Source organism: Pecten maximus, chromosome 10 (assembly GCF_902652985.1).
Source record: "Pecten maximus chromosome 10, xPecMax1.1, whole genome shotgun sequence".
In the NCBI taxonomy this organism is placed as follows: Eukaryota; Metazoa; Mollusca; class Bivalvia; order Pectinida; family Pectinidae; genus Pecten; species Pecten maximus.
Window position 1 is genome coordinate 25,829,265 of NC_047024.1, and position 11,043 is coordinate 25,840,307.

An 11,043-nucleotide genomic window follows, 5' to 3' on the forward strand; every position below is an offset into this window, starting at 1 on the left:
TAAATTGATAAACATATATAGTCTATTTTTAGCCCATCATCATCAGATGGGCTATTCAAATCGGCCATGGTCCGTCCATAAACAATTCTTGTTATTGCTATTTCTCAGAAAATACTGAAGGGATCTTTTTCAAATTTCATATGTAGGTTCCCCTTGGTGCCTAGTTATGCATATTGCATTTTGAGACCAATCGGAAAACAACATGGCCGACAGGCAGCCATCTTGGATTTTGACCATTGAAGTTTGGTATGGCTATTTCTCAGAAAGTACTGAAGGGATCTTTCTCAAATTTCATTTGTAGGTTCCCCTTGGTGCCTTAGTTATGCATATTGCATTTTGAGACCAATCGGAAAATAACATGGCCGACAGGCAGCCATCTTGGATTTTGACCATTGAAGTTTGGTATGGCTATTTCTCAGAAAGTACTGAAGGGATCTTTCTCAAATTTCATATATAAGTTCCCCTTGGTGCCTAGTTATGCATATTGCATTTTGAAACCAATCGGAAAACAACATGACTTCAAATTAGCAGCCATCGCTATGCGTTGTTAGAGATACTGTTTGCAAATTGTGATCAGGAAGACGCTTTATCGTAATCATTTGGGTGTTTGGGCACATCAGATGTTCCTCGCCAGTCAACAGTCAAAAATATTGATGATTCAAAAGTCAAAAATACTTAATTTACATTTACATAGAGTCTGGTAACAATGTGAACTATTAAATCTGGTAGAAATATAACAAGATACTGGCCAAAGGTCAACCCTACAATATCCGTCTCTTCCTGTCTTTCCACTGTACTCTTTCTGTGCATTGTTTTCCTCTCTTGGCAGCGCTCTAGGCATTCATCTGTTTATAACCCTGTCTGTTCTGTTGCGAGTAGAATTAACCAATCTAAATAATTTTGCCGATGAGTTCAGTTTACTTATTTTCATTACATTATTATTGTTTACCATCTGCTATTATGGCCTTTCAGTGGACGAGAAAAGATAGGAAAATGAGAAGAGATATTGTATGGAGTGACAGGTAGAGAGAGGAGATTGGGATGTCGTCCGATGTATTTAACCTAGAATATATTTATAATTTTGAAGACGACTCCTTATCCAAATAGCTGCCTGTTGCCTATCCTAAATCTGATGGGACATGCTACATCAGGATGTCCTGTTGTGACCATGGATTAAGGGATAAAGGTCCTAGTCAATTGAATTTGGTTTATTTCTGTAACTTATAAGTCATTCTTAACATCTTATAATATAGTACTGAATTATTTTTCAAACCCTAACCTCCAGGTTGGCGTTATCATGCCTTCTATTTACTGAATAACCGCAGAGGATTCTTTTTCATACAGATTTGACATTCCTATATGAGCCATTTTTTGAAGTCTGATCTGAGGGCCTGGGGGTTAGTGGTTAGAAACATGCCCCCCGGTACAAAAAATATTTTTCAAAAAGTGCTCATCTTCAGTGTGTGATACGCCATCCAAATCTTTGATGAAAATACCGACAGACAACCCGATAGCCAGTATAGCCCCTGATTTCATTGCAAGGGGTTTCAAATACAACTATAATTAATTATATCATATACTTTAATAAAATACTTGTTGGTCATGTTGATACTGGCTTAAATAGTGGCTTTACATACAAATATGCTTGTCAAATACAAACAAACACTTAAGACATTCTTTCAAAAAGATATAATCTTGTTTTAACAGAAATTTCCCATGATAATTTCTATATACTATTTATGGATCAACATACACAGTATACCTCTAGAGACATATTTCACAAATTAAGATAAAAATTTAAAAGGAAATAAAAACAGGTATAATTATTTTGAAATCAATTATCATCCAACTTCTGTTAGTTATGATAATGCTACTCTTACATCTATATTGCTGTAGAGGATTGTAACAACAGTATCCAGTTGCTCAAAGCCTTACAGCTATTAAAATTCTAAAACATTTGTTACACAAGTTAAGTCTGACATTTACAATAATACGAAATACTGAATTTTCATATTAAATGATTAAAGCTGATTTACATGTCTAGATATTACAAATGAGGACTTAATTAACATAATTATTGAAACTGATTCTACTTCATACACAACATTCAAACACATACATGTACAATACTCTGTTTCACTCTGATTTCGCATTCTTACCTGTGAATCCTGTTTCGGTTTTGATACATGTTTAAACATTTTCCTAAAAATGACATTTAAAATACTCTTATGCTAATAAAAATGTACATTGTCTTAAGATAATACATAGCCTATAATTACCAAAAAAAGTCAAGTAGCAATATGAATATAACTATGTTATATCTTGAACAGTTTTTTGTCGGATACATCAGTCATGACTTTAAAGGTAGAATAATGAAGAGGCTAAATAATGTAATGGAAATATTTCAAAATCAAAACTTTCACTATGTTTTTATATCTTTCCCTCCTAGATGCATGTTTTCAAATTTTCACAATTCACGACTTGAAAATCTGCAGCTTTCCTCTCAGCTGCCAGAAAGTCGATTGATCCACAAATAAGTCAGTATGGACTGTACTTAATAAGGAATTCCTGCAAACAAATACAAAAAGGATGAAATAATTCTGCAGCTAAAACTGTGCCTAATAACATTTTCCTGAAATGGATACTCTTTAGATCTAAACACCTTATTGATGTATATGAGTCTGGAGCAGCCCCATCCTCATTGTGGTTTCAGGAGATGCTTTTTGGTTCAGGGTTTGCATTAAGTTACTTTCTTGTCTTAATTTTAATCTTGGTCATTTCATTATTTTTCATTCTGCCATTTCTGGCCATTGTAAAGATATGGATGTTAAAGTACTGATCATACTCCGGGAACAATTCTATATGAAGCCCATAAGCTCCCTCCTGGAGTGTTGCTCAGCTTCCTGTTAGTATTTATATACAAGACTCACTGTTATCCAAATTAGTTGAAATATAATCAATAATTTCATAGAAATGGAAAATGTAAAAAAAAAAAAATACCCCTCCTGTAAACAAAAATAAAAAACCATTCATTCCATTTAAATTCATACTATTAATCCCCAAAGAAAAAAAATGCCTGGTAATAAGCCCACCAATGTCTACTGCAGTTCAGTAAAATGTTAACAAATTATGAATTTCATTATCCTATTTCAATTCTAAAAGCCCATATTTTAAGTTTTCTAGCTTATTACAGGATCAATATGGTTGGGTACCTTTCACAGCTTTGCCACACAAACTAATGGGGTAAGTCTATAAAAGGAGAGATGTTTAATGAAAACTAGAAAATATCTAGGACATAAATACCCATTATGCCTTGTGAAATTAGCTTCAGTGTTGTATAAAAAGTTACAACCACTTAGATCTGAAACATGCACACACACAAAATTAAGGTACTACCCTCAAAGTAGAGAGTGACTTTGGCCTTGACCTTAGAACCTTGAAACACAAGGATGTCAAGAGGTATATCCAAATCTGACCTTAATAAAGTTTGACTAGAATCCATGAAAGAATGAAGTTGTTTAAATAGAATAAGTTTACCTTGTCATGTTTATTTCCTATAAATCCTTTTAGGAAATGAATGTATCGTGCTCCAAACTCAAACACTGTTGCCTTGTCAGTTTTATCAGACATTCCGGGGACCAGCTTACGCATTACATCACAAGCATCCTTGATTCTTAATCTACAAATCATTTAATGGTGACATTTAATTAAGTGGAAAAACAGTATAGCTTACTGCATACAAATATGTGTTCACTGCTGGACCAATGCAGCAGTATATTACCTGTAAGACATAAATGCCCGCGCTGCCACGTGACACTCGAAATACAGTTTAGTGAAGATGGCATCAGCAGTTCCTGAGATAAGCTAGTTACATCGCATCGGGATGGGACAGACATGGGTAACATCATATGACCCCCATTTCATGGCGGGGGATTAGAAAATTCATACTCAATTAAGTCAATATTTGGCCTAACTTTAATACATTATCTCACCTCCTGCGTCTCTCCTTCATATTGTGTTGTTCCCTACTCTCTTCCCCGGTGTTGTTAAACAAGGACAGCTCAAACTGCATGCTGTCACGATCTGAGCTCGAGTCTAGAGGAGTTGGGGGACTATTGGATGAGCAGTTGTTAGAACTGTCCTCATCTTCTCCACTGCTGTTCAGCTTCATTGCTGGCTTACTGTGTTCCTGCAACCAGGATATACCATTCTAGTTGGTTCTCAAATATAGTGCAAATAGGATTTTCTTCATTGTTTGATTGATATAATGTACATAATAAGATGAATTAATGGCAGTAATATATATATACCATTGCATAATGTAACAAATTATAATATACAGTAAGAGACTTATTTTGGGCTTGTTAATCTGAGAAAAACTCCTTGTTAAATTGTTTCATGGAGAGACAGATAAAGAAATGGTGATTTGAACTAGTATACCTGGTTTTCACTCAAATCAAAACCTCTTATATAGGATATTTATACCTGGGTGTTGAATCGCTTGCATACTTGGCACACAGTCACATGGCGATAGAGTTCCTTTGATCTTCACCCAATGATGGTCAATCCATTAGATTTCCCATCAAAGGTTAGGTCAAAAAGGTAATTTCAAGACTAATAGTGACACCATTAAATGTTTTATGAGGTTTCTGTATCAGAAAATATATTGCTCTATTTACTCGTAAGTTTGGTGTAACAAAACCAGAGGTGTTTGGAGTGTTGGCTGTAGGAGTGAGTTGCTGGAATAGCTGAGGCGAGGATCCATCACTAGGTGCTAAGTACAGCAGCTGTCCAGTCTTGGGATGTGGGGTAAATAGACAGTGGTCCTGTCCTATCTGGACGGGTTGTAATGTTCTCTGGCTGGTCACAGGAGTGCTTGTTATCAAACTTGCACCATTCTGAAAATCAAGAGCAGAGAAGTTACCAAGAGGAAATTATGTCTTTTCCAAAATGGTCACCAATATATTGACAACTTTTTTTCTGTAAAACATACCCTGAAAACAACAGCTATGTAATTTGCCCTAAACTTCAAACTATTTCAGCACAAGAAATAAAGGATATCAACAGTGTCTTCAGTATTAAATATATTTCACGAGGATGGCTAAGATTTTGATATTTTTCACGAATGCGTAGTAACATGAGTGAAATATTACTGAAGATACTGTTAGATATTCTGTTTATTACATTTTATAGCAAAATATACTGAGGCAGCTTAATGTCTCCCAGAATTCATTGTGGTCCCCTGTCAACAGCTCACAAATATTCTATCTTGCATTATGACATCATATAACATGACGGAGAGAGCTTTATGCAGATCTTAATTTTTTCCTATTGTCGTTTGTAAGCAGTGTTCTGATTGTTCAAATCATAAAAAGTTATAGTGAAAAATATCACTTTTATAGAATGAATAATTTTTGATATATGTCAATGGTAAAAATGTGATAAAGACTGTATATTCCACAGGGTTTTAATGGTAAGGTAAGTAAAGATCCTAAGTGCATGATAATTTTGTTTCATGATAATTGATATTCAATGGCCATTTTTTTTCAGCAATCAAACTAGAAAAACTTGATTCCAGATTAATACTGAAGCCATTTTTCATTATTTGATCTTCAGCTTAATTGACAGAAGAAGTTATTGCCTTTCCTACCTCAATGGATGGGTAAGATTGGCAGTTAGCTATTTACACAGTCACTTATACTACAACAGGCCTGACAATAGGCCCCTGTATCCTAGAAACAACTACGAACTACAAGTGTAAATTTATATCGAACTTGGGACACATCTTACCTGTTGACGAAGAATTGAACCAGGCAAGTGAGCTGATGAGTTTACTGGTGTAGATTGGATGTTTCCAGTGGCAATTGAAGGTGTCAAGCCTACAGGCCTGTGTCAAAACAACATACTGTTAATGTCTAATTTTACAGCTGAATTCATTTCTACTAGTGGGAAACCTTGTTACATAACATGCCCAACATATTTAAGCATTGAACTGCTTTCATTTGGAAGTTATGGGCTGATGAATGCCAACTGGACGAAGGCAAATTTAATGAAGCGCGCTTTGTCCAGTTGGCATTCATCAGTCCATAACTTCCAAATGAAAGCAGTTCAATGCTTATATTTACATTTGACAACGAATTTGAAAGACTATATCCAGGAATTTTACTCTGATAATGAATAAACAAATTATTATCGTCAAAGACAGAACAGCCTTTTCAACAGCCATCTTTCGTTATCGCCGACGTTACAATTATGACATCACTATAATAATGACGTCATAATAAAGATTTGGAAGTTATGGACTCATAACTTCCAAGTGAGCTGGGTAAAGTTATATAGTGGGGCTGCAGTGTAAATGTAAATATATTGATATGTTGACGGTCAGTCAATACTTGCACTGGGTATTTTTAATTCATAAAAGTGGTCCTTTTCAAATTATATGTGGTCTCTGCTCTTTTTGTATACATTGTAGTTTGATTGGTTGTCCTAAAAATAACTGGGGTTGGACTTCCCTTTTAATTTCTATGACTATGTATCAAAAGGTTATATAGGGAATGTTTAAAAAACAAACTCTGATGAGGCGCAAACCAATCTGGGCCCTGGGGTCATTCCAACCATATTCCTTTATACCGTAACTTAAGGAAATTCCCTAACTTTCCTGAACACAAAGTTTACACTTTTACTCCTTACCAAGACATAGGGATATGTGGCTGGTTGAGAAGGTTAGGAAGTATTGTGTAATGGTCATTCACACTGCTGGTACCTGCAGGGTCTTCTCTCTCCTCTACCTGGTACTGTGGCAAACCCTTCTCAGTATAACTGAAAAACAAAATACTATTTGATCACTGGCCAAATGTTGCATTTTACTTGAGTAGTTGCATTTTAGATTCTTGTTGCATTGCAGTTTTAAAGTTAAAGCTCAAAAGGTGATAGGATTTTTTTTTTAAATAGATCTAGTCCTATGTTATATCTATTATAAAAGTATTTGTGTTTCCTTTGCTTAAATGTTAAACTGTGATACCAAAGAATTTGTGCTACTGATTTTTGTTTTTTTGTTTGTTTGTTACTTTTAATGATAGATCAGATAAAACTTTGAAATATAGATTTAATTTTCTAAATTTCATACTAGAAATCTTAAGACTCATTTGTAGCTTATTGGCAAATAAAAAAAATAAAAAAATAAGTGTTACCTGTCTTGCAATGTCCCATCCATAGCAGAGCAGAGCAATTGTTGCTGTAGACCAACTTGTCTAGAAATGTGAGCTAGAAGGTTGTCCTCGCCAAAAGAACTGTCCAAAACTGGAACAGCATCTTCGTTTTGAGCTGACCTTTTCAATTTTTCAATGTCTGCTTCCGCCCCCGCTCTTGGGGTGCTTTGTTTTTCTAGCATCTGTAATTCAGCTTCTGTTACTCTTTTGAGTGTGTTCCCGTTGATAACGACGTAATACGGTGTATCATAACCACCATCTCCCTCGTTTTCTTCATAATTTGGAATGTCCGCGGTGTAAACTATTGAATCCGTAGTACCTTTTGGGCTTGCGGGCTCAGAACTAATCCCGCTGTGGTCTGGCGAACAAGCAGACGACTCGTACTCATTTGTAATTTTACTACACATTCTTATAGAATGGAATAAAAGAAATGCGTAACTTGAGTATATATATTTACGATGCAGTACCACGGGTAAAATATTTCTAAATGTCAATTGATCTTGTTAACGTTACTTCATGCAATAATGTCTACCGGGCAGCTATGTAATGCAAATTCCCTTTAGCATACATCAATATACAGTAGGCCTACCTAATAAGGCCTAGTTGAAAATGTCCAAATGAAATGACGAATGGTTCGATTTTTTGTTAAAAACACATTTGTATGCGAAAAGCTCAAATGTTTGTGGCAACTTACAAACCGGAAGCCAATCAGCTGTTCAACACATTCCTTGTCAGCGGGATTTGTCGTCATACGAAGAACGTGAAACTGATTACGAGCTCCGCGCGTTCTACTAAACTCGTTCAAAAAGTCTGCAATGTGACGTCACGGTATTGCGTGACGTCACAATGGTGAAAAAAAACATGCGCAGTACGGCATATTCTTGATGTGTATTTATTTTTCAAAAATTTGTTGACAAATGGAACTTTATTTGTCTATTCTATAAATATTTGTACATGTATATTGTCAATTTCAAGATCACAGAAAAGAATCAAAATACGTTCGCTAAACACAACTTCCGGATTGATGTTGAGCCCAACATTTAAGCTATCGAGATATCTTTTATAATTTGATATTTAATGAAGGCTGCACGATATCTCATAATCTTTAAACATATATATCTTATATAAACATAGAAGATATGTTGTATTGTAGATATTTTTTTTAATTGATTTAACGCCAAACGATCACTTCAGGTGTAAATGGATGAATATGTGATAATCTATGGCGCGGGAAGGATGTCATAATTAAATCATTTTTGCCTAGGCAGAAATCGAATTTTGCCTAGGCAAAAATAGAATATTGCCTAGGCAAAAATAATATTGCCTAGGCAAAATTCGATTTTTGCCTAGGCAAAATTCGATTTCTGCCTAGGCAGAAATAATTTTGCCTAAGCATAAATCGAATATTGCCTAGGCTGAAATATTTTTGCCTAAGCAATTCTAGGCAAAAATATTTAATTATGACATCCTTCCCGCGCCATAATAATCTCTTTAATTGATTTAGTGACATCTCCCAATCGTTTAGTGACATCTCCCAATCGTTTAGTGGCACCACCTTAACGTTTAATAGTGATATCTCCAGATCGTTTTTAGTGACATCTCCCAATCGTTTAGTGACACCACCTTAACGTTTATAGTGATATCTCCAGATCGTTTTTAGTGACATCTCCCAATCGTTAAGTGGCACCACCTTAACGTTTAATAGTGATATCTCCAGATCGTTTTTAGTGACATCTCCCAATCGTTTAGTGACACCACCTTAACGTTTAATAGTGATATCTCCAGATCGTTTTTAGTGACATCTCCCAATTGTTTAGTGACATCTCCCAATCGTTTAGTGATATCACCTAGGCCTAATCGTTTCAGTGCATCTCCCAAGTCGTTTAGTGATATCACTTAATTGTTTTAGTGATGTCACTTACTTGTTTTAGTGTTCGAGAAGGGAAACAGACAATTTTGTTACCCACTGTTGGGAAAGGTTTTGAAAGAGTCGTTTTTAATCCATCGTCGGAAACACACGAGATACCACTTAACGAAGAGCGGTGTGTCGTGGGTTCCCGACGATGTTTTTAATCATACTCATAGCGGGTTTTTTAAACTCCCTATTATATATCAATACCACTCTGGTCTTATGCCGAATCAGACGCGGATCCAGGATTTTCGAAAGGAGGGTCCAGTGATAATGCGAGCGCCGAAGGCGCGAGCCGATTTTTTTTTGGCGAGGTATCTGGGGGCCGCCAGCGGGTCCAGGGCAGCGCCCTGGTAGGGGGTTCGAGGGGGATGAATATAGCAAATTTTGCAATCATTCGGGATCGTTTTCTAGAGAATAAGTTGCACGAATTCATCGGATCCAGGATTTTTTCGAAAGGGGGGGGGGGGGGGGGGGGGGGGGGGGGGGGGGTTTAGTGATAATGCGAGCGCCGTAGACGCGAGCCGAATTTTTTTTGGCGAGGTGTCTGAGGGCCGCCAAGGCATTTTTAAGGCTATAAACAAATTTCCTCCTCCGAAAAAAAAGCGGGGAGGGGGTCCGCTAGTGCGAATCATTCGACTTAATGTCAACTATAATATCTGTCTCTTGCTTAAAAAATAATTGTGGGTGTTCTACATCATTTCTTAAGTATGACATGAAGGGCTGCTTGTTAAATCAAAATCATATGGAATCTCTGGCGAGATATTGTATTGGCACATTACCTAGTGGATAAATAAGAAACAACAAGTTTTTTATTTGAAATTTCTTTCTCGAGAGCACTGGCATCATAAAAGCAAGAGTTCGCAAAGGTTTTTTATTGCTTATTTTTAGTTTATGTTAATTACGTATCTGAAATATTACGTTCTGCCTCCTGAGTTTTCGTAGACGATACATCTCTCTTAACATACGAATACTGTTCTTGTCAAAAAATAGAGACGGCTCTAAATCAAGACCTCGATTTTTTTTAAGTAAATGGACTAAGAATTAAGAATCATAGTTCATTTGTTGTAAATCAATTAATGCTTCATAATGTTTCTAATGCGACCCAACTAGATGGATATTTTGAATTCACAACTAGATGGATATTTTGAATTCACACCTAGATGAATATTTTGAATCGGGATTTCATGATAACATATTGTTAAATTTGATTTCTTTGATACCCAGCAAATACCAGTTTTGCAGGACAGTTTGTCATATGTTACAACTTGTGCCAAATCCTCTTGTTACACTTTGGCTAATAAATATGTAATATAAACTAACACCACATGTTCCGTCACCTTGGCGGCTCCTCTGAAAACGCATGCATACAGTATATAAATAGAACGAACTTCCAACATCCCTCTAAATATGAGTTTCAAGAAGGCCTTGGGAATGCATCTCTAAACTCATTATTAACCCAAATGAACTTCACAACGGTTTCATAATGTACTGGATTTCTGCATGTCAAACTTAGATAATATATATAAGATCTAATGTCCGTCAAACGCGTTAGCAATTTCACTTACATGTATCATTCGTATTCCCGCGAAACTTGAATTTTGAAATTCGATACATTTATAAATACATGTATCAAAAACAATTGGAAAACAAGTAAGTAATATTTGTACTGTGCGAAGCGAACCGATATTGTAACATGTAACAATGAACGAAGGTGTGTGTGTGTGTGTGTGTGGGGGGGGGGGGGGGGGGGGGGGGGGGGGGTAAGATATATGTAATATGAATATGATTTATTAAAGCATTCAGATTCTACTAATCAAAACTACAGTAGGAGTTATCTGCCTTTGTTTTTCTTTCCTCCGGGAGATGGCAGTTTACCTAACAACAGAATGGTGCAATTCAATTGGTTGAAGACTCTCACGTGAC

At 36.0% G+C, this 11,043-nt stretch overlaps 1 protein-coding gene across 1 annotated transcript; it reads right to left on the minus strand.

The window, feature by feature from the left end:
* Positions 1-1,572: 1,572 nt before the first annotated feature.
* Positions 1,573-8,002, minus strand: LOC117335938. Its single transcript, XM_033896223.1, has 7 exons — positions 7,191-8,002; positions 6,691-6,819; positions 5,791-5,887; positions 4,680-4,898; positions 3,993-4,189; positions 3,538-3,679; positions 1,573-2,568 (listed from the first exon to the last, which is right to left on the minus strand). The coding sequence occupies exons 1-7, from the start codon at positions 7,613-7,615 to the stop codon at positions 2,539-2,541; spliced, it is 1,239 nt and encodes a 412-aa protein (XP_033752114.1). The 5' UTR covers positions 7,616-8,002; the 3' UTR covers positions 1,573-2,538.
* Positions 8,003-11,043: the final 3,041 nt, after the last annotated feature.